Below are 25,716 nucleotides of genomic sequence, written 5' to 3'. Positions count from 1 at the left end.
TTTCCTTTTTAGTTACCCTTTGCCTTTCCCTTCCTTCTTTCCTACAAAATAGATTGTCTGTCTTGCATCTGCTGTGATGGTTGCAGCTCTCTCATGCAATTATCTTGGTCAAGGGAAATTACAAGGCACTTGAAAGATAGGAAGTATCAGTCATCACCACGGGTGAGTTCATTTTTAGAATTGTTTGAAAGTTTTTTACATCCTGGAAAGTCCCCTATGCCTTACTTATACCTGAAATTGTATTCTGGGATAATCCTACACTAACATATAGAATCCCCTTGAAACAGGAGGGAAGGGGGCAGGGCACAGCCTTTAAAATAATGACATAGCCATAGGACATTACAAAAACTGGTTAAAACCAACTAGGTACAAGACGGTGGATGATTTGGCTTCCAGGGTACCTTGAGCCTCATTAAACGTTCATTGTAATACATTAGCATGCTAAATGACACATGCACTAGCGCCATGACAGTTCTGAGCCCAACTATAAAAGGTCAAAAAGTGAGTGGTGGCTCAATTCCTGGAAATCCCCACCCCAGCCCCAAAATAAATGGAATAATCCTCCCACTCATTAGCCTATGAAATTACCCAGCAAGTAAAAGCTAACCACCTCATATTTCGGGGCCTCTTGCCTTCTGAGATGGCCCACACTCTGCCTGTGGAGTGTTTCTTTCTTAATAAATCCACTTCTTACCTATCACTTTGTCTTTCACTGAATTCTTTCTGCGACAAGAACGTCAAGAACCTGAGCTTCATTAAGTCCTGAGACCAGGTGTGTGATCTCAATTAAAAGACAGTGGGTTCAAGTCCCAATCTGGGTTTAGGCCAGGTTTGAGTCCTGGCATGTGGCTTCAAGTCCCAATCTGAGCTACATGGTTTCACCCTGTAATGAACAGCATATTATTTGTTATTTAAACATAAGTTTATAATTTTTCTCAGATCCGTACTCATATGAACTGGGCTGAGAATAGACTTTGATAGGAAGACATTGGCTCCATTTTACTTACAGTTGTCCCTAATGTTAGGAAAATGTTACTGATGGTGGACATGAGACTGAGTCTCTCTGCCTCTCATCTAAAGCTTCTGATGCTTAATTTTATTTATGGAGAGGATGAGCAGATAAAAATGTTAGTTGCTTGAGATGTTTATCTCATTCTGGAAGAAGACCAACATTTGTCTTAATTTGAATTTAACTCTTGTATCTCTTCTTTGGTACTTTCATATATTGTTCTTGAAAAAAAAATCTTGGATTTGATTTTTTCAGGACACAGGTATTTTTGGTGAAGGTAACAATTAGACTGTTTAAATGTTTACAAGACTTACTTATCTCCTCTGTTGTTCTGTTGGGCACAGTAAGTTTTGTGCAGACTCAGGGAGTGTGAGACATGGAGCATTCTTTCCTTTTCTGTTATTCAATACTCATTTTGGGTTCCCATTCCACTTCATGGTAAAATATGTCATTTTAAGCACTTCCAGATAAAATCACTATTAAATTTGAGGCTTCTCATCATTAAAATGAAGAAATACCTTCAGATGCTCTGGAACACTTTATCTCTCAGTCAACTCTGATATCTTTGCCTGTCCTCAATTCCTGGAGCCATAGTGAGCTCAGTGGGGCCACGTAAGGCTTCTGTGTCCAATTTTTCTCTCACTCTGTCTTCAGAAGAATGTTGTTATCTCCTATCTCTGTGGCTGGAAAAGCTAGATAATCAAGCAGTCTTTCCACCCTATTGTTTATGTATGCTAGGGATAGGCCTTTAAAAACTCAAAATCCAGTAATCTTGTTTGTTTCTTCTTTAATGTCCTTCACGAACTTGTTTCTCTGCAGCAGTGGAGACCAAAATAAAGTTTAAAACCACAATGCGGGTAGCAAAGAGGAGGAAAGTGATGAGGGATTTCAGGACCAAAAGAAAAAACAGACAAACAAGAAAGTATATGTATTTTTTCTTTATGCTCTCAATTTACCACATAGAAGGGAGGCAGATGCATTTTTCTGTAGTAGCATCTAGACTCGTTTGAGATTCTGAAACCATCTGTATAATTTTTAAAAATATAAATCTGAAAGAGTAAAATTTCCACAAGAATTCTGTTTTGAAAAGGTTGTCTACACATGGATTTTACTGTGAATTGACCTTTTCCAAAAATTGATCAGATTAACATTCACTTTTTTGAAATGATTTATAAATTATAAGAAATAAAAAAGCTTATTTTTTATTTTTGCTTTTTACATTTTATTATACAGTTTTTCCCAAGGGACTCAGAAATGGATATTGGGATGAAAAGAGGTTTTTGTGGACTGCATCGGTGTTTGCTCTTGATTCTAAGCTGCTGTGTCACAGGGTTGTATCAGGCTGCCTTAAATATTTGTTATCTATGACTTTGTTTTGCCGTGGGCATTATTGCTCTGGTCTAGGGAGTTACTTTAAATGGCTAAATTGAGATCTTAAAATTCTCTCTTAATTACAGTAGCGTGACTTTCTAGCCTTTCCATTGGTTTTAATGATTAAATCTCACATTTCCTATAGGTAGCGTGTGAGAAGACAGTACCCTAACTGAAGACAGTTGTTCTTAAATAAAGAGATTCAGATATAACGTTATTTGACTTTGTTAATCTCTGTTGGTAAAATCAAAGTTTCTAAGATTTTCTTGAAAACCAACCATACAAAACAAAAATACCTTGTCAAGGTACAGATTTATTTCTATTAAATGACTCCATTTAGCAAACACATTTGTATTTATATATGTGTGTGTATCTGTGTATATATTTATGTATATCCAAAGTAGGAGATATATTAAAAATGAAAAATATGCCCAAAACAATTAAACAGAAATATCTATTTCCACATCTGATTTGTAAACCACCTGTGGGGAAGTGATAGGTGCTGTTTTCCATATCAAGAGTCAGTAAAGTTTGAAAGAACAAGGTTATGAAACCTTTTTACAATTTAAGATTTAAATGTAAGACTCTTAGCAGTGATTCATCTAAATTGATGGGGTTGGGTTTATGGCAAACCTAGAAAAAAATAAGTATAATTATACGACCACAGGCAAAACATGCATTGTTTTCCATTAACAGTTAAATTCGGGAAAAGAATGAGATATAGGATCAGTAATCCTGAATTTGAGTATTGACTCTACCATAGTCACGTAATTTGAATATATTTTAGATGAAAACAATTTGAGTTAGATGGGAAATTAGTTGGAATGAATAATCCCAGTCAATGAATATTTATTTTTTCTTAATACTTTTTAAGCTTTTATTTCATTTTTAGCCATCTATTCTTGTTTTATGTTTATAATAGCATTAGCAACAAACAACCAAACCAAACCAAAAAGGAATTAGCTAAATAAATAATAGCACATGGGTGCAGTAGAATATTATGCAACTCTAAAAATTGTATTGCGAAGTCTGTTTAGAATCATGAATAAATACTAGTCATCTGTTATTAAGTTTAAATATATGAAAATTAAAAACAGTACATTCCAAATATTATATACCTAGTAGTTGTGTTTGTGTCTTTTCAGGTATTCGCTTAGCCCAAGTGGCACTATTTGAGTATCAGTTGTTCACATTAAGCTATGTTGTAGGTTGAATATAGCAAATAAAGGTAACTGATTTTATTATATGACTTTATTTTCATTTACTGCTTTGTGTACATCCTTATACCTCTTTTTGGGTGTGCAAAAGTAAAGAAAGCAAACTGATTGGAAACTTTTTTTGGACAATTTGAAATATTAAAACTTTCATGAACTCATTGGCAAATAATCAGAGGAAGCAGAAATCTTAATTAGTCAAGTGCATATTTAATAGAAAAAATAAATATTGGAAAAGTCAAGTCCTATCTTATATTAAATTTCTTTTGCTAGCAATTATTTTGTTGTATTATATTTTACAAAAATAGCATATTCAGCATAGAATATACAAATACTTCCAAAATCTTTAAAAAAACTCTTAATTTTTTAAATCTTGAAGTCAAAAAGAAATATAAACCTATAACTGAAACTTTGGAAAATATTGAAAACTATAAGTAAAAAAATAAACCCTTGTTTATTCAACATTTTGAGATAATCTGAATTACTATTTCATTTCTAGGTCTTTTTTGGCTTTGCTTGTTTTGCTTTCCAAAATTGTAATCATATCATACAACATATTCAATTTTATAGTGTCTTTTTAAAAAAATTACACAATGTCATACAAACATTGGCTAACTCTATCTAAACAGCATTTGTAATTAATGCATAATATCCCTCAAATTTAAAGTGCTTTATTTAACCATTCTTTTACTGTTGAAAATTTAGGATCCCCCCCAATATTTCACTGTCATAAAAATGCTGCATTGAACATCTATGAACATAAAGCTTCTAAAAAATATTATTATTTCCATAGAAATATTTGAAAGGGCACTATAATCTGTTCAGTGTAAAATTTATATTTGTCCCCCCCCTCTTTTTTTTCCTGAATAAAGAAAGGAAAACTCTGCTTTCTGCCTTAGAGGTCCAGACTAATTTTTATCCCAGAAGTACTGGGAAAGTGTTCTTCAAAGGCCATCTAATTCAAATAATTTAGTTATTCATCTTTGCAATTATAGTCATATAAATGTCATTCTTTAAGATTATCACTGTATAGAGAAAAAGTTCATAATTTAGTTAATGAAGTATCAAAAATTTATCAGGGTAAGTTACAGGAATTGGATCTTTAGTACAGAATTTTAGTAAATAATAAAATGTTATTTTATTATTATTAGCTGGTAGCTAACACTTACTGTGTCAGATACTTTGAACTTCTTGATCTGCATTCTTTAACTGTAGTGATATATTACTGCATTATGATCCCTTCACCAGAATTTGAACTCTCTTCTAAAAGCTTTTTATTGCAGTATTACATATGGAAAACTAAACACATCTTAAGTATTCAGTTCCATGAATTTTCACAAAATGAATTAAACTGTGCCCTAGAAGACCCTCTTCTGTCTCCTGTAGTCACTATCCACTAATTTCCAACACCTTGATTAGTTTTACCTACTTTTAAAATAGTAGCTTTATTGAGATATATTCACATACCATAAGGTTCACTCATTTAAAGTGCATATAATTCAGTGGTTTTTAGTATATTCACAGTGTTGTGTATTGATCGCCACTAATTTCAGAACTTTCATGTCCCCAAAAAGAAACCCTGTTGCCATTAGCAATAATTCCTTCCCTCTCTGCAGCCCCTGGCAACCACTAATCTTCTGGCTCTATGGATATGCCTGTATTCAACATTTTATATAAATGAATTGATACAATGTGACCTTTTGTATCTGGCTTTTTCACTTAGCATAACGTTTTCAAAGCTCATCATGTATCAGAACTTACCTTTTCATGGCTGAATAGTATATCATTATATTGGTATACCATATTTGCTTATCCATTTATCATTTTATTGACTTGCATTTTTTCTACTTTTTATCTGTTATGAATAATGCTGCTATGAACATTTGTGTATATATATATATATGTGGATATATGTCTTGATAACTGTAGGTTTATAGTCATTTTTGAAATCAGGAAGTGTTAGGCCTTCAACTCTGCACTTCTGTTTTTAAGAAGGTTTTGGCTATTCTGGGTCCCTTCTATTTTCATATGAATTTTAGAATCAGCTTATCAAAATCTGCACAAAAAAAATAAAGTCAGCTGGGATTTTGACAGGAATCGCATTGAAACTTTAGATTAATTTAGGGAGTAGTGCCACCTTAACAACATTGTCTTCTAATTCATGAACATGGGATGTCTTAGCATTTATTTTGGTCTTCTTTAATTTTTGTCATGATGTTTTGTACTTTTCAGTACACAAGTCTTATGCTTCTTTTGTTAAAGTTATTAAGCAGTATTCTATTTTTTATGTTCTTATAAATGGAATTGTTTTCTTACTTTTATTGTTGAACTATTCACTGTAGCTTTGCTTATTTTTGTTTCCAAGTTGTTTTTTTAAAGGTAATTTAAAACAATTTATTTATTTAATTTATTTTTGGCTGCGTTGGGTCTTCGTTGCTGTGTGCAGGCTTTCTCTAGTTGCGGTGAGCGGGGTCTACTCTTCGTTGTGGCGCGCGGGCTTCTCATTGCGGTGGCTTCTCTTGTTAAGGAGCACGGGCTCTAGGCACCCGGGCTTCAGGAGTTGTGGCTCGCGGGCTCGAGTGCAGGCTCAGTAGTTGTGGCACATGGGCTTAGTCACTCCGCGGCATGTGGGATCTTCCCGAACCAGGGCTCGAACCCGTGTCCCCTGCATTGGCAGGCGGATTCTTAACCACTGTGCCACCAGGGAAGCCCAGCTTTGCTTATTTTTGAAATTCATGTAAGTGGAATAATTTTCCTATGTGATCTTTTGTGTGTCAATTTATTTAATACTATGGCTGTGAGATAATCCATGTTATTCCACATAGATGTAGTTTGTTCATTCTCATTGCTATGTATTTTCCATTGTAGTAATATAACACAGTTGATTTATATATTCCATCTTTATGTGCATTTGACTTGTTTCCAGTCTGGGGAAATTTGGATAGTGCTACAATTAACATTCTTGTATACGACTTTAGGCGAACATATTATATATTTGTTCTGGGTGTATTCCAAGACATGAATGCTCAGCTTCTGAAAGTGCTACCAAAAAGCTTTATCAAGTGGTTTTAACAATTTAAAGTTCCACCAGCAGTGCTGCAGTTGCTTTTTATACTATAAAAACCCACTTTTGTATCATCTATCTTTTTCATTTTACACATTTTCAAAGTGTGTAGTGATGTTTCATTTTTAAAATTTGCATCTTTCTCATTCCTAATGCTGTTGAGCATGTTTTTTTAAATTAGTTATTTGTATAGTCTCTGTTATATAGTGTTTATATAAGTCTTTTGCCCATTTTATATTGAATTGTCTGTTTTATTTTCATATTTACTTGTAGGAGTTCTTTATTTATTATAGATATAAGTAATTAAAACAGTGTGATACTAGCAAAAATATAGGAAATTGAGCAGTTGGCCATTATGGACTCCAGAAACAGACCCTATGTATACTGTGTCTTACTTTATGGAAAAGATGAATTAAAGTGGGGAAATGATGGCCTTTTCAATAAATAGTACTGATTTAACTGCTGACCTGTATGGTGTGATTTTCTATTATACACCATATACAAATATCAATCCCAGATGAATTACACATCTAAATGTGAAATGCAAAGTAATAAAGCTCTGTGGAAAAAGTATAGGAAAATAAATTTATAACCTTGAGGAAATCAAAGATTTCTTAAACAGGACACAAATAGCACTAACCATAAATTAAAGCAATAATAAATTGGGCCTCTTTAAAAATAAGAAATTCTCTTTATGAAAAGATACTATTAAAAAATGAAAAGACAAGACACAGAGCAGGAGACATTTGCAACTTACATATCCAAAAAAGGACTTTTATTCAGAATTCAAATTATTTTAGATACATTTTGCTAATTTTCATTGTAAAACATATAACTGTGTTAAAAAGGATCTTTGCCTTAATTTGGCTGATCTAAAAAAGATATCAAGGTAAGATAATGGTATATATAACAGTGGGTTTTAAATTAATGAATTCTTACACATTGGAAATTATTAATCTAAATTCTGTATTTTTGTGAAATCCAGCATACTTATTTACAATTTAAAATAGAACCCATTAATGTTTAAATTTTTATTATTTAGTTTTACTGTCTGTTAAATTAACTAAAATGCTAAATCCAACTATTTTATTATTTTTTTAAATCCAATTATTTTATTACCTAAATACATGAAATCTAATGTGCCAAAAGATTCATATGGATACATTTTTTAGGCTAAAATTTAATCCTATATATTATGTTCTGATAACTTATTAGGGTCATGTGAGATTAAGTTAGTTTTACATATAAAAACATAATTAAAATTAAAAAAAAAAAACTCTTAGAAAATTCAGTCCAGTAATGCTAAGAGCCTGATGTAATGTCACAATTTTAATGATTGGACTTATTTATTTTCAAATACAGATACATATATATATATATTTGTGAACAATTTGTATATAACTGTTATTTAAAGATCTAATTTTAAAATTTTGATTTCAAAATGTTTGAACTTTTATTATTATATTATGCCTGGGCTTTATCTTTCCATATCAGTAAATACTAATATTTTAGAACTGGGTATGTATCATATACAATTTATTGTGATTTCAAACTTTATTGACTTTCTTTTGAATTCCAGTTGGCTTTGATATACTTGAGATTATTTTAGAGAACTAATTTTTAAACCTCAAAACTCTAGAAGTTGTACTACTTTTATATAATATTCATTTCTTCTATTTACCCAATTTTGAAAAATTGATAAGAAGACTTCTGTGACAGCTGTATCATAAAACGTTGTTATTTTGTTACTGTTGAATTCACACTGTCAATTTTAATGAATCCTACCCAATTAAAATGGTGTGCATATTTTTGAGTCCATAATCAATATAATCAATTATATTTTACATAATTGCATAGATATAATTTTATCTCAGGATGTTGGAGGATTAATGCATTTTTCTAATATGTTGCAGAATTGTGAGAAGCTGGAGAATAATTTTGATGACATCAAGCACACGACTCTTGGTGAGCGAGGAGCTCTCCGAGAAGCAATGAGGTAAGTCTGGGTCACCATAGCAACAGTCACAGATGTGGTAAAGAAAAAGTCATTCTTCATTATTGGGGGAACAAATGAGTTCATTGCCACCATTCAGCTCTGTTCTCTAAGGTATTAATTTGTCAGTGGAGAGACTTCCCTTGAGGCTGTACTTTGGTTTTGAAGCTGCATAAATGTTAAGCCTCAGTGCACAGTAAAAAATGTAAATGTTTAATTTGTTACTTAAAATGCTTAAGGGGTGTCTTGTTTTATATTTATACTAAACTGTGTGATTGAATGGAAATGTTGTTCATCTACATTCTGCCTGTATAAAAAAATAAATAGTACAATGGTGTTTTAACTGAGTAGTATTTTCTCCTAATTAATATTTAATTAAAATATTTTATAGGATTATACCATAGTATTTTTAAACCGATATACGTTTTCATACTATTATAAAGCATACAGATTAACTTTTTTTCAAATACAGCAGTCTGTAATGAACCTGATGGGTTTTCTTTTTTTTCCTTTTTAACATTACTATTTCTGAATATTTTTCTGAAATCTCCCTAAACTTAATACCTTTTTAATAACTTTTAGGAAGCAGTCTTTAAATCCACCTGATCAGAATCAATGAAGGCTTTTACTAGACATTGAAAATGTGTGAAGAATAAAACTTAGCATCCTTACAGCTGGAGAAATGACAACAAATGATGTTAATCTTAAAAGTTCTGAGCTTGAACCTTTGAGTGGGATAATTTCCAATATATTTGTACAGAAATAGTATATTTGCCTTGATTTAGCCTGTGGAACTAAAATTGATTTTTAAAATATATCTCCTTCTATCCATGCTCATTTTTTAAGGGCTTAAATTAAGGCTAAAGAAAAAATTTTAAATAGGAGAAAGGATAAACCTATGAAGCTCCCTAGAAGGGTATTTTGGGCACAATTTTTTTATTGCTGGCACACAGTTACCATATACTTTAGTCTAGAAGCTGCTCTCATTTAGTGACCTCCCTTTTACCACGCAAGCAGCAGGGGAAAGTAATTAAATTTAGTAGAAGCTGCCCTCATTTTGAAGCCACTTCTATTTAAAACCACAGGGGGAGGTAATTAAATTTAATGGAAACAGTAGCTTCTACACAAAGATACATGGTACTTCTATATAGATGATTATGATGTCACAAAAAGAGGAATAATATATTACTAATACTGAGAAATTACCAGCTGGAGCAAGTGAGCCTATTTTATTGTTAATGTCTTTACTAATAAAAAAGAGGGAAAAATAAAACTGAGTCCACAATAGAGAATTTGTATCTATATACAATGCAAGTGGACATTCTCAGAAAGTTAAAGTTATTGAAAATAGTCGTAAATATAAAATAAAGAGTAAAATGTATTGTGGAAAAGGCCAATGCAGAAGTCATGACTGAACTGCTGTTTTTCAATATATTCTTTATCCTCTACCTGAGGTATAAATTGAAAACATCATTTTTGTAAATGTTTATTATAATAACTTTGAATATGTTAAGCATAACATCAACATTTATTTAGAACTGTACAGTTATTCTCTGTATTTTTATATCTATTCAGTTTGAAGTAAACCCATAGACCCACAGGAAGACAAAGAGAATGCCAGCTCTGAAGCTTTGAATAAAAGGCCAAAAACATAGAAAGAATTGCAAAGGGGCAATGTGAATGAAAATGGATGTGAGTGAGGGAAATACAATGAACAAGGGAAGGATGTAATTAGTATAGAAAATTCATCATCAAGAAAAAAAACAAATTGAATTATGGGAGAACTGTGTTGGAAGAGATTATTAAATTCTGCCAAATTTTGTAATACTTGCCATTTTCGAAAATTCTGCTTTTTAAAAAGTAGAGATGAATTAATGAGAAAAACAAGTATTACCTGATTGGAGTAACCTCTCAACCACCCATGCTATGAGATAAAGCAATAGGCTAGATAATTTAAATCAGCATTTAATCATATGGCTGTGTAATGTACTTTGTTTACATTGGCAGCATATTTTACACATACATACACACACTCATAATCTCTAGATTTACTAAACACAACTAAATAATCTTGTTACCAAAAGCGTTCAACAGTTTAGTGTACTGTGGGCCTAGCACTTTTTAAAAACTTCTGGTTTTTGCCTTTAGAAAATACAGCAGGAGCTCATTCTTTATATGTGAGACTATGGAAGCATGTAAACAAAAAGTTATAACGTTATGTGACTAATAGAATAAAAGGAGAATGCATCAAGGGGCAAAAATTAATTGTTCTCTCATCTATGATCATTTTTTTTTGTCTTACATGAAGAGTGTCAAATCAAAGAAAACCATGGAGAGGATAAGAAATTTGATCTAGGCCTTGAATATGGCCAGTTTTACAGGTAGAGGGAAAGGTATTGAACAAAAGTGCAAGATGTATTTCAAGAACAGTAAAATGGTCTGATGTAAAGCAAATTTTTTTCAAGCTTTTTTGAATGTATGTTTTCCTGCAAAACTCACATAGGCAGAATTCTTTGGTAGTATCTCTCCTTATATGCCAAGAATCCTTGGGTATAAATAAAGCAGTACGAGGTTGGCAGGGATGGTGGGAACTATTCAGAATTTCAGAGTGTGAGAGGGGGCAGTGGGAGACAGGTATGAATAATTTGCCAACAATTTCAGTTAGCTCAGGGGCTGGTCTCAGGAGGCTTGTTGGAAATGTGTTTGTTACCATATACTAGAGGTCAGTTACATAGAGTCTATCTTGCCATGATAGATACTTTAAATTACTTCAAGGAGTGATTGTGGTTTTTAAGGAAGGGGATGACAGAATTAAATATATTGATAAAACTATGAAGATTATTTTACAGCTTTTTAGAACTCTAATAGGGTAAGAAAATACAATGTGGGGATAGATACGATCATTCATTTATTTAATAAACATTTATTGTGTTTCTGTAATACACCAGGTAATGGGATTACAGATATGAATGAGAGAATCTCTGCCCTCAAGGGGCTAATGGCCTAGTTGGGGAGACAGATACAAAAATCAAATGCCTGATGTGAAGACTCAGAGCCCCAGTACTTGAGTTGTTTCCCTGGTCCCAAAAATGCCATGGCATTTTTTCTCTTGGTCCATGGGCATGACATAGCTTGGCTATTGAACATCCTTTTTTTCTCACTAACTTAACCTCTGCAGCAGCCCTCAGGTGGCTCCGGGCACCCACAATGGTACCCTCCTCCTGAGTGTGTCTGTAGACTGGAGAAATTGGAGCAAAACTGGACTGAATCTGAAGAGTGACATTTTGTGGTTGCTGTGTTTGGGCCTTATCATCAAGTTGGGCATTACCTCCTTATTTATTAAGGTTCTACTACTGCTATGAGCTTAGAACAAAAAAGAGAGGTCTCTGCCCTTGCTCAATTCTCTGTCATCTCATCCAATCCCTGTTCGTGGGCAGTCTTTGCCATGCAGTCTTGGACCTGTTCTTTCATCAGTGTCCCAGCTCAGGAATCATTTTAGACCCCTCCGGTGCTTCTTCCTGATCCCAGATGTGTGGATCTAATCCTGGATGTTAGGACCTGTGGCCGGCTGTTTAAAACGTATAAGGGGCTACAGCCTACTCTGGAATGTGCTGGCTAAATGAAACAAGTATTTTATTAGGTTTTAACTCATACCCAGACTGGGAGAAAATAATTCAAAAGTTCGTTTTGGCAGTAGAGTGGAGGGTACAGTGGAGGGAATGAGAGATCTAGAGAAATCAGTGACCCCACTAAGATAAAGGTAGAAGGGTACAGAGGTCAACAGAGTAGAGTGTGTTTGAGAAATTTAGAAATATTTAGAAGGTAGATCTGATGAGACTCTGTGACTTAATAGCCTCAATATATGAAAAACTTGATTTAATCTCTGTTGCTCTGTTTAAAACCTTTTAAAGTTTTCTTATGCTTTCAGAATAAAGTCTAATTTATTTGTGTATCCTACTAGATAGTAAATCTCATGAGGGTAGGAGGATTGCTATTTTGCTCTCCTTTGTATTCTTAGCCTTACCATAGTATTAGCATATTAGGTGCTTAATAATTATCTGTTGAATTATTGATAAAGATAAAAAATAAGAAGAAGGACATTTATCAAGGGCAAGTCAAAAAATTGTTTTCACTTTGTATGCAACTTTTTTTTCCTTTCCAGTTTTATTGAGATATAATTGACATACAGCACTGTGTAAGTTTAAACTCAAATGTTTTTATTTTGAGTATTTGGATATACATTAATTGAGATAAGGAAAGAGAAAAGAAGAGGAGGATTAAGTAAGACGATTTTAGTTTTCAGATGAATTTGAGATAGCTATGATAAACTCATGTGTAAATTTGCAGTAGGCAAAGGAAAATACAACGCTGCAACTCAGGAAAAAGACTGGAGGTTGCAGACTGGGATTTGTTAAGTATTTTGATATTTGTAGCCATGGGAAAGCATCTGATTTCGAATGATAGTGCATGGAATCAGAAAGGAGGAGAGTCTAACCAGAAGCCTAAGAAAATACTTGATTTAGGAAAATATGTGTCAGAGAGAAATGTATTTTGGGATTTAAAAATTTTAAATAACTTTCTCCAACAGAATAAATTGGGACTCTGATATGGTGTGTCTGAGCACTTGAACTGTGGCTAGTGTAACTGAAGAACTGAATGTTTAATTTTATTTAATTTTTATTATTTTAAATGTAAATTGTTACATGTGGTTAGTGGCTATGGTTTGGACAGCAACGCCCCAGAGGGATGTTTTTGAGTTGCTAACATGAAATTCACCTTTCTCTCACGGATGGAATTATCATCAAAGGAGAGTCTAGGGTAAGGCTAAACCACGTTCACACACATCACACATACACATCATGCACACTCTCAAGAAATGAAGAGTTAAACTGGATTCAGAACATAGTAATGGATATAAAACCAAAATTAACAAATATGATATGGAGGAGACAGGTGACTATTATTTTCTAAAGACATGACTTGTATGTAGAAATCTCTATGGAATTAACAACAAAAACACTCTAGAAATTTATAAAAGAATCTAGTAATGTGGTCAGTTTTAAGATAAAGATGGAAATTTGTGAACTTTTCTGTGTATTACCTATTCTATGAAGATCCTATGAGGTAGTTACATTAGAGTACACCAATCATCCAGAACGTGTTGAATTGCTCGGCAAATGGTATAAGAGGCAGTTGTTTTGCTGTTTAGAAAAAAGAAATCACCTTATATTTTCACCTCACAGGTGTTAAAGGAAGTTTCGTGTATATTAAAGAGCTAAAGTAAATAAATGAGACAGCCACAGTCCAATAAACTATGAAAGTGACTATCTCTGAGGTTTGGATGGGGAAAGAGATAATAATCCAAAAAGTAGTTGAGGAAATAACTAAGATTTGACTGCATTAAAAAAGCTTCTGTATATGGAAAAAAATCACAAAATTTAAAGACAACATCAGTGTTCTGTATTGCCATGTGTGTAAGAGATTCAAAAATATTTAGGAGCTCAGTGGTTAATTGGCAAAGTATGATTAAGAAACCCTTAAAATCTTCAACTCTAATGGCAAGCAAAATATAAATTACATAAAAAGTACTAATTCTTGGTTATTGACGTTACTGCAGTTCAGCGAGGAGATTTTTGAGTGCTGGAGATGGAATGGTAAGAGCCATTGTCCTATTCTCAGAGATCAAGAGGAATTGAAATTACTTCTGCATTTAAGGAAAGGAGTGCACCAATAAGTACTAAGAACCTTGAAACAAACATACCCCTTTTCATATAAATTTAACTTCATGAAATATACTATGCACATGACATAGAAATTATGGACAATCTGAAACTGTTTCTCAAATTATAGAATATAACAGTAAACAAATTGAGTAAAACCTAATTGTCTACTATTAAGGAAACAATAAGAAAATGAAGTTTCTAGAATATAAAATAATATATATGGTATATCAATAAATATATATACATAATGGTAAATTGTGGCGTATATAGTTATATCTGGATATTAAAATGATCTTTAACACAGTGTTTTTGAGTGGCACGAGTATCATCATGTTCACTGAAAAATACCAGGAAACAAAATTGCATGTAGAACATGATCTCCATTGAATATAAAGAATAAAGAGAAAAAAGATAGGAATAAAATACAGCAAAATAGCTATTATATCTGGGTGGTGGGCTTACACATTTCTCAGGCTTGTAATTTTCTGTTCTAAATTTTCTATAATGGGAGCATATTATGAATGATTAGAAAAATAATGAGATACATAGGCGCGGACTGGCGTGTCCTTCGGATTAGAGAGCTGGACGTTCGGCCTGTGAGTGGGAACCTCTGAGTCGTGCACGGAGAAAGAACGATTTAAAAATGGGTGATGTCGAGAAGGGCAAGAAGATTTTTGTTCAGAAGTGTGCCCAGTTCCATACTGTGGAAAAGGGAGGCAAGCACAAAACCGGGCCAAATCTCCATGGTCTGTTTGGGCGAAAGACAGGACAGGCTGTCGGATTCTCTTACACAGATGCCAACAAGAACGAAGGCATCACCTCTGGGGAGAGGAGACGCTGATGGAGTATTTGGAGAATCCCAAGAAGTACATCCCTGGAACAAAAATGATCTTTGCTGGCATTAAGAAGAAGGGAGAAAGGGCAGACTTGATAGCTTATCTCAAAAAAGCTACTAATGCGTAATCGTTGGCCACTGCCTTATTTATTATGAAACAAATGTCTCATGACTTTTTATGTGTACCATATTTAAATTGATCTCATACACTAGAATTCAGATCATGAATGGCTGATGTAATATTTCTGTCCTCATTTAAATAAGATTGGCTTGTGGCTAAATGAATATGGTCAGCTTTTTGAATTTTGATAGTAATTCTGGTTCAACAAGTACTATCACTGTTTTCCCCTTCTAAAGAGATGATTAAACTTGAATAAGGAATGTTAAACTTTTCAGGGATATGGTGAATGCCTTCTCAAACCCTATAGGAGATTGGTGTTATATTTAGATTTCTATAACTGGTTATATTAATATATTTAAATATTGAGAAGCTCCCTTCACTGTCTCATAGACCAGCAAGAGTCACCTGTGTTTCAAGTTGTGTTCATTCGCCTGTTAAGGCAAGGGCTGAAGACACACTGACAATGTCCACTTTCCCTTTTTGGTCTTAACTATGCCAACTTAATTAAAATTCTCCATCTAAAAAGAAAAAAAGAAAAATAATGAAGTAAGAAGAAAAAATGGGAAGAATAAAATAAGATACAAAATCTAGGGTAAGTGGCAAAAATCAGATTTTAGACTCCAGCTGTGATTTTAGATAAATTAGTCTTTTTTAGTCTTACTTTTTTGTAAGATAAGATTAAAAACTTAATAGGATTGATATGCAGAACAGCAATAATGTAGGAGAGAATGCTTTGTAATTTATGAAACATTAAGAAAATGAAGATACAAAGTATTACAATGTTTGTATACATTATTTCCATTGAATGGTGTATAGTGCTTATTTCAGATAAATTACATATGTCATACATAATGGAATTGACTGGAAAACTTCGGTGTGGTCTTAGAATGTAGAATGCCAGAGGGAATATTTTTTGTTTAACTTATAGAGTCCATTGTAGTTCCATGGCTGTGTGGAAATACTGTACAGGATTTCTGAAAATGATGACATGAAAAAATTTTAAGGACAGAAAAAAATGTATCATCTCCAGGTGAAATCTCTGTCTATAGTATGATAATAGTGAATTTAGAGGTGAAATTCTCAATTTCTTTTCATTTTTTTCCCCTTATCTCTGCCAATTCAACCCTCTTATCATACCAAAGTGATTTGATTACTGTATTATATTTTGCACCTGTCATAGCCCCTGTAATAACTTCTAAACATCAAGGGGAAAAGTGGGACCTTTTTAAAAAACTTGGTGACTCTTTGTCACCTTTTTACTTCCCCAGGCAGTAGTGGGCCATGTGTAGTAGAAATAATGAAATTGGAAGGTACTTCAGTTGAATAACTTAAGAAAATGGGGTGTCAAAATCTGAAAGAAAAGTTACATATAGAATATAGTTCATTAAGAAAAAAATGTAAAAAACTATACGAAGCTTTCTGATAATGACTTTATACACAAAAATATAGATTGGTGAGATCTATGGATATACCTCTATGGTGAGAATATAAATTACATTTTAGAGTACAAACATAGCCAATTAAGGGTTAGTATTTTATTTGCAGAGCCATACATATTCAGTGAGAGCTGTTACATTTAGGTGATTAATCTAAAGATAAACTACCAGGACATTGTATCTCTGAAATCTATTCCTTTTTGCTCAGCTTTGTCACGTGTTAGGAATTCTGTCACTAGATGGTGATGTTGAGTTGCACAGTTTATGTTCTTGGCTTTTTTTCTGGTGTGTGTAATAGTAATAGTAGGTGTACCATAAACCCAGCCAAGTATCCAGAGTTAAAACTGAAAGTATAACTATGTAAATTAGGAAAATAATTTTAAGAGATACAGTACATTGTAAATATCATTTAAGTCGAAAGGTAAAAATCCTTTAAAGCTATTGCTTTACTTTAGACTCATAGACTTTGAGAGGTAGAAGGGATATAAATAGCAATCTAAACTTTTCATTGAAAGAGTGAGGTCTGAAGAGAGATTCAAAGACATTAAAAAGAAGTATTTTTCAGTTTTTCCCTTCTAGATGTGTTAGTCTATAAAGTACAACTTTAGTTTCATTCCTGTGTTAATATCTAGTGGTACTGAGGCTGTTTGCCATCTGATCTGAGGGATGTGTTACTCCTGGTACCTAGATATTGTTTTAGTTGCTTATTGTTTTATTGTTTTAGTTATATTAATTTTGCATCCCTTGCTAAGCATAATGGTTAAACTACACTGGTATTTCTTTAACTGGTACTTCTACATGAATTGAAGTAAAAGACTGTCTCTATGAGTAATTTTGTCCATCTGAATAAGACTTGGAGATAAGAATATTACCACTATCCTACTTAACCTTACACTTGTAGATAAGTTTGTGTGTGTATGTGTATATATAATATGCAGAAATGTGTGTTTGTATATATACATATGTCCATGTATATGTACTCTATCTCTATTAATTTCTATTTTTATTTCTATCTCTATATGAATCTCCCTGTCCCAGTCAAGGAAATCTTGCAGTGTGACAGCATTTGAAATTTGGAGATCCATTTGCTTTTTAGACATATCTGTTAGAATTATAGTTTTATGCACAACTTTCAATGAAATTCTTTTATAATGGTAAAAAAAGGGGAGGGGGAAGAGAAGGCAACCTAAATATTTATGAATAGTGAATTGAATAAGTAGTTTAGAAAACAAATCTAAGGCATGAGAAAATTTGAAGTGGTGTTGAAGAGAAGTATAAAATAAATAAAATGAGAAATTATTAAAATATTTCTCATGAAAGCAGCAGGTTGTTTAATGGTATGAAAAGTAAACACAAATTGTTTAAAATCCTGAATATGTTATATAATGATCAGTGATTATATATGATTCAATATCAGTAAGATATTTTTGTTTTCAAAGTTTACAAAAATAAAGGTAATTATAAAGCCCGTGTGTGTGTATGTGTGTGTTTTAACTACATGCAAAGTTTGACCTGTGAAATTGGATGCAGAAGCAATGTGTAAGCTTTCTATTTTAATCATATTTCTTGATCCTATAATAATTATATTTCTCCAAATTTTTTTTTTGCTAAATGAATCAGCAGGAATCTCTGGAAAACACCCCCCACCCTCCGCCCCCAGTAAGCAGGATACAAGAGTATCCTCTTTTCTTCCATGCAGAGGAGAATATCTTGTCTTTATCACTTCTGTTAGAGAGAGGCACATACTCTACTATGCACATAAGCACATGTGTCTGTGGTTTGTGTCACCTAACATAGAAAGAGGGCAACCAGGCTGAATATCTTCAGATTTTATTAAATATAAAGACAAAAGCACACCATCACTTTTTCTAGATAATGATGATGAAACTACTTTAATAACATTATTGAAATGCAGCTTAGAAAATGTAGATTAAGCATTAGGAAAATGCTTAGTTATGTAAAAATATATGTAATTAATGGCATTTGATTATATATTCCGTGTAATTAAGTTAATGTAATTTGTGTACTATGAATACATATGTATACACACAGTTTACACATGTGTGCAAATGTGCACACATGTATGCACACACATATACATTTGGTATTATCTGTTTACTGCATAACTTAGGAGTGTTACTTTCATTCATTTCAGGGATGAGTGAAAGCAAGATTTGTCATTCAGTTTCAAATGGGCCAAAGATAATTTAATTTTTTCACCGTTCATGGGAAATAGAAGAAAAGTTCTATGTTAATTTTCACTAATGTTTAATAAAACCAAATATATATGTAATACCTGTGGATTATTTATGGATTTGGTAGCAATTGGCATATATGAATTAGGAGCTATGTTAATTTGCTGTTTTTCTCTACTTTGAACTTTAATTAGAACTTGAATGTGAGAAATGATTACCTACTTATTAATTATAAATTCTGAGAAACAACAGCACAAGTAAATCAGGCATGACTTTATACAGTTATATACTTATAAAATGCATTATCATATTCATTAATCCGAGCATTGGTTCTTTCACCCTGGTGCCCACTGTGTAACTAGACAATATTTTCTTAAAAGAAATATTTACAGAAAAAAATCAAATTAATATAGTAACTGCTATTTTATGACAACTTGATACATTTAGAACGATAAAACCAAAACAGAAAATATGTATTATTATATTAGAAGTTACTATTTAAAACAACATTAGCAACAACATAAATAAATAGTCCTTAACTAAGGTAAAAAAAATTGCATTTTTCCCTTAGTAGCAAAAGATTGTGTGTTAAAGACTGCAGAGAAAGGATACAGCTTTTGTTTTGCTACTGAAGAAAAGTACAGAGCTGTCTTACTCTAGAATGCTTATCATTTTAGATACAGACTTTGAATGAGCAGCTAATAGCTAAAATTATTTAGGAGATAAAAATTGGTACTGTGAGGATTAGCTTTAATTTTAAGTATCCATAATTGAAGTGCCACATTATGATTTTAATGTTATGATAATCTTGTTAACAAGCTGTTGTGTATATACTATCATATTTTAATGTAGTTACAAAGCTTAAGTAAACCATAAAGTAAATTGCTTTTTGAATCAGGCTTTTACAAGTGGAAAATTAGTGGTTTACATGTTTTGAATACGTATTTTGTAATTATATTTGGCATTTTCTACAACTTAAGAAGAATAATAGAATGGGTTTATAGATAATTCATTATTGTTTATAAGTACATTGGTATATTTTGTTATTGCTCATTCTAATTAATTTAGATTCATTCCGCATATAACACAATAGCTGATTCTATTTTTTTCTGTAATAGTCTTCTCTTCTAGAAGATATACATTGCAGTTTAGTTTTTCTATTTACCATTTCTCATATATCAGCACACTACATTTAAAAGAAAATTTCTACCCTTTCTTATCTATTATTTCTACAGGTTATTGTGATGTATACTGAATTCTATCCATCGAGAGTTTGTGTTTACTCTATTTTTTGGGAAAAAAAAAAGTGTCTCATGCTGACAGTTGGTGAAGATAGCTAACTGGTTAGATTTACTTTTTCTGAATTTGTTGCTTCAATAAACAGAACATGGTAATTTGATAGTCTAAAGCAGAAGTAAGCAAACCGTTTATGTAGAAGTCTGGATAGTACCTTCAGCTTTCTGGGTCATATGGTCTCTAATTGGAACTATTCAGTTGTGCTGGTATAGTGCAAATGCACCCACATAGACAATATGTCATCCAACGAGTGTGGCTGCATTGTTGTGGCTGTGTTCTAATGAAATTTTATTTATGGAAATTGGCAGCCAGCTGGATTTGTCCCATGGGTCATAGTTCACTGACCCCTGGTTAAGAGCAAACTTGACATAAACCAATTAAAATAAATTTCAAAGAATTGTTTGGTACATATATTATGAATTTGTGATTTTCTCTGATTAATAGTAAAAATACTATGAAGCTCTTCCAATGTTATTAATAAGTGTGACTTAGAACATTTACTGAGGTGTCATATCTCCTAGTTTCTGGGCTGTTCCTTGAAATTGAATAAGTTACATTTCCTAGATTACTCATGCAAGTGAACAAGCATGATTAAGAATTAAATCATCAGTTGCAATTGTAAAATCACCAATATGCAGCCAACATGAGGTATCCATATCAATGCCACTGAATCAGTTAGCATTAATCTGTTATGCTTGTGGTTGAAGAACCATGTACATTATGAAACAGTATAATGTTACTCTCCGGTTTTACACTAGTTAACCACAATGAGGTACCTATGAAAATACAACATTGTGATATTATAGTTTATCAATTATTTTTATAAATGGATGAAGAATCATGGCATCTACTAAAGCACATAACATGATAGCTGATATTTATTGGAAAATATTCATTGTGATGTGTTTTTTGTCTATTTAACTCCTTTATAAAGTTTTGTACCCATGGGACTCTCTGAGGAATTACCTCTATTTTAAAATTTAATCAATCAATATTTACTTAATAAATCAGTGAATAATGAATAAATCTTTTTCTTCTAGTGCACAAAGAAGTTTTTTCTAGGATTCAGTGAGAGGCCATATGGGATACTCTGTACTCTTTTTAAAAAAATGTTCCTGATGTTTAAAATTCAGTCTTCCTAATATCTTCCAAGAAACCTCCTAAGAAATTTAGTTAATTTAGTGCATGTCCTAACTTTTAGCCCTATAGTTCTCTCCCATTTTAAGGGCCATTACTTTGGCTGGCAAATAGAAGAAATAATAGTAGTCATTTTATTTAGAAATCTTCCATAACATCAACTTCCATCAAGTTTTAGTGGAAATGGGTGCCTGTCATTGGACCTCATAGGTGATAACTTTTAGTCGATATCTGTGCTGTGTTTACAAACCAGTTATCCTGCCAGTATCTCCCTCTATCTTTGAGGAGAGTTTAGAGCAATCTTTTTTTTTTTTTTTTAGATGGGTAAGAAAAATGATTTACAATAAGGTTAAATTACTTACTGGTATTATATTTGTCATTGTCATATTTTTCCTTCATATTTCATTTCTTCTTTCATCCACTTAGATGTTGCTTATAATTTCATATTCTGTAAGGGAATATTGCTTGAGACATTTCTCACCCAGGGCTAAGAACTGTGTTGAAATTTAAACAGTTTGGATGAAAAAGCTGTTTGAGGAATCAGATTTTTTCTTTTTAATAGTGAAACAAGGATAAGAAATTTTTTCATTGTAAAGAAATAAATTACTAGTTTTGACATATAGTTAAATGATTGCATATGAATAAAATATATTAAATAATTAAAAAGCATTGGGTAGCAAGTTTGAGCCAGTTAGAACCATTAATTGAAGCCTGAGAATCATTGCTTAGGTTGGGTCATTCCATTAAAATGAAAGTCTGTTTTTATTTGGTAGTAATACAAGACTTGTCTTGCAATTCATATTTCTTCAGGATTATTCTGCTCACTTGAAATTTTTAGAGAATTGATTGTCCTTTCAGCACTTCCACCAAAATATTTACCTGCTTTTAAGGGTCATGATAAGTATTTTTGTCACATATATTTCTATAGATGATATAGTTATTCCAGAAAGATATCTTGACTATATCAATACTAATACATACTATTTGCAACCTATAAATATATGAGCAAGCTTAAGATTATCTAAACATGCTAAATTATTGTATGCCTCTGATTATTTATTATTTTTATCTGCTTATATGTAACAATAAATACATTTTATATATGATGTTGCATAGAATTAGTATATTTACACAAATTTCCAAACAGTCTATTTAGGATATGAATAAATTCCTTAAGTTTTATATTTTATATCCTCATAAGTATGTAACATGGTAGATTATTTGGACTTGACTCAATCTAGGCTCATCTGTTAATGTTACAGTACTCAGGTTTTAAAATGTACTTTGGAAAGAAACCCTCAGTGTTTGAAAACATATAACTATTAAATACACACACATACATACAACATATATATCACACACAAACACACACACACACAGAGTCACACTCACATGTTCCTTGTAGCATAATTCAATTGAATATCTTTGAATGTCTTATCACATTCCAGGTTTATCTTGTGCTCAGAAGTGATTGTAGTTATCATATATGTTTCCTAAAAACAAAAGTAAGCAAGCCTTTTTCTATTCTTGATTATTCAAATCAGTGTAATTATGGGGCCTGCCAAATACCAAGTGTGGGCTGGGTGCCAGAGTCAAGGGGTGAACTGCCCTCAACCTCTGCGTTCAGAGCATAGTGCCTTGGGGTAGGACTCCCGATAAAAGAGATGGCTTGTATAAAGTGTTTAGATAGAATCCAGCGATGTGCAGAAAATTGTGTAAGTCATTAACATGTATTTATTAATTTTAAAATCATAAGAGAAGATTAAAACAAAACCAGTGGTGAGGAGCAATGGATGAAGCTAAAAACCTAGAAATAGTCACAGTTAGGAGGTTATTGATAAGGAAACAAGTTACCATCAGCAAGGGATGATTTCCTTGTATTGGTTTTTTAAATTTCAGTTTATATACTCAGTGAGTTTTTGATCTTGACTGCTATTCTTGAAATATAGATGTATCAGGTGTTTATTTGTGGTTTTAATTAATTTCTTTAAATTAGTAACCTCAGGCTCTTTTTATTAGATTGGAAATTAAATGGTATTAGAGTTTATTAGGACTATCTGTATCAAGAATTACAGTGAGCCTTAACATAAAATTTGAATTTCAATTTATAATTTGAGATTATAATTTAGGATAAGTTATATATATATATTTGTAACATGGTTATGTTTTCTAATAGAATTTTAAAATTTTGTGTGTATATTGGAGTGTAATTAAATATACTGATTGATAGTACAATTTATTGAATTTTAAGAATGAAGTTAGGGTGAAGAAGTCATGGTACATATATACAATGGAATATTACTCAGTCATAGAAAAGAACAAAATAATGCCACTGCAGTGACATGGATGGACCTAGAGATTGTCATACTGAGTGAAGTAAGTCAGACAAAGACAAATATCATTTGATATTGTTTATATGTGGAATCTAAAAAAAAATGGTACACATGAACCTATTTACAAAACAAAAATAGAGCCACAGATGTAGAAAACAAACTTATGGTTACCAAAGGGGAAAGCGGGGGGAGGGACAAATTGGGAGATTGGGATTGACATATACACACTGCTATGTATATAAAATAGATAACTAATAAGGACCTACTGTATAGCACAGGGAACTCTACTCAGTACTCTGTAATGACCTATATGGGAATAGAATCTAAAAAAGAGTAGATATATGTATGTGTATAACTGTTTCAATTTGCTGTACAACAGAAACTAACACAACATTGTAAATCAAATATACTCCAATAAAAATTAATTTTAAAAAAAGGATAATTTTAACATACTCCACTCAATAGCTTTCCTTTTGGTGTTTTTCCGAAATGAAAATTCAACACTGATCAAAAAAAAAAAAGGAATGAAGTTATACTTTACATGCAAGAGTCTCAAATCTCATCTGTGGCATTTTAGAAGATTTGAATAAGAAAGAGGGCTTTGTTATTACACTAATTTTTTTATTGTTTTGAGCTATGTATGTATTTGTGAACTCTAGTAGCATTTATATCTAAAAGGGTGATTCTAGTATAATAGATACAAGGCCACTGAAAACACAATGACATTGAAAGTTTGTGGAGATAGCTACTCTTAGACATGGTTCAAATATTCATTAAATTCTTTTTTATTTATTTATTTATTTATTTATTTATTTATTTATTTATTTATTTATTTATTTATTTATTTATGGCTGTGTTGGGTCTTTGTTTCTTTGCGAGGGCTTTCTCTAGTTGCAGCAAGCGGGGGCCACTCTTCATCGCAGTGTGCGGGCCTCTCATTATCGCGGCCTCTCTTGTTGCGGAGCACAGGCTCCAGACGCGCAGGCTCAGTATTTGTGGCTCATGGGCCCAGTTGCTCCGCGGCATGTGGGATCTTCCCCGACCAGGGATTGAACCCGTGTCCCCTACCTTGGCAGGCAGATTCTCAACCACTGCACCACCAGGGAAGCCCTAAATATTAAATTCTTAAGTGTGCAAAGCACAAGCAGGCACGAGAGTTACAATCTTGAGCAAATTTTTATGAACTTTATCATCATAGTGTAATGAGAGAAGAGGTAGGCATTTATCAAATAACCACATAAATGTATATTAAATTGTAGCTAAGATAATTCTTCAAAGGAGAATTGTATTGGTAAGAGTGTAGATTATAGGATGATGTGACAAGGAAGATTCCCCAAGGGGGTTAATTGAGCTGAGCTCTGAAGAAGGGCTAGGAGGCTATAGGCTAAGAGAAAAGGTGAAGACATAAATGGGAAACCACTGTGGTGCACAATTCTTTGGGAATATGGTGCATGAAAGGAACCTCAGCCAACCTAGACCTCTCCATTACCACTAATTCACCTTGTAGTTTACCAGAAGTCAGGCTAGCCAAACAAGTGGGTCATTCTTAACTCTTTTTATTCTTCATTTTTCTCATACTCTGCACTCTATTAGAATTCCTCAGAAAACATTGTTTACTTTCTTTAAAAATATATTCAGAATGTTCAAACTCAGTAGTTCTGAACCTTGAATGCACATTGGAATCACCAATGAGGGGACAAGGGAAGTTTAAAAACTTCCAGTTCTTAAGCCAAACTCCAGACCAGTTAAATGAGAAGTGTGTGTGTGTGCGTGTGTGTGTGTGTGTGTGTGTGTATGTGTTGGGGAGGCTTTAGTTAGCATCAATATTTTTAAAGCATCTCAGGTGATTCCTGAATGCAGCCAAGGTTGTGGACTATACTTCCAAATGGGCTCCATAAAGTCTGTTCTCCACACAGCAGCTAGAATGACCTTATTAATTTGTCAGATCATATTTCTCCTCTGATCAAAACCCCTCATTGGCTTTCTACC

The 25,716-nt window shown here is 32.6% G+C and overlaps 1 protein-coding gene and 1 pseudogene across 1 annotated transcript in view; both read left to right on the top strand.

Annotated features, from left to right (window-relative positions):
- The window catches only part of DPYD (dihydropyrimidine dehydrogenase), a 794,060-nt gene that overhangs the window by 102,850 nt on the left and 665,494 nt on the right, over positions 1–25,716 (top strand). The window contains 1 exon segment of the mRNA XM_036825276.1: positions 8,572–8,654. Within this exon segment, the coding sequence (XP_036681171.1) occupies positions 8,572–8,654 (83 nt within the window).
- On the top strand, positions 8,665–15,437 carry LOC118881003 (annotated as a pseudogene).

Source organism: Balaenoptera musculus, chromosome 1 (assembly GCF_009873245.2).
Source record: "Balaenoptera musculus isolate JJ_BM4_2016_0621 chromosome 1, mBalMus1.pri.v3, whole genome shotgun sequence".
Lineage (NCBI taxonomy): Eukaryota > Metazoa > Chordata > Mammalia > Artiodactyla > Balaenopteridae > Balaenoptera > Balaenoptera musculus.
This window is presented reverse-complemented; position numbering and strand designations above follow the sequence as displayed.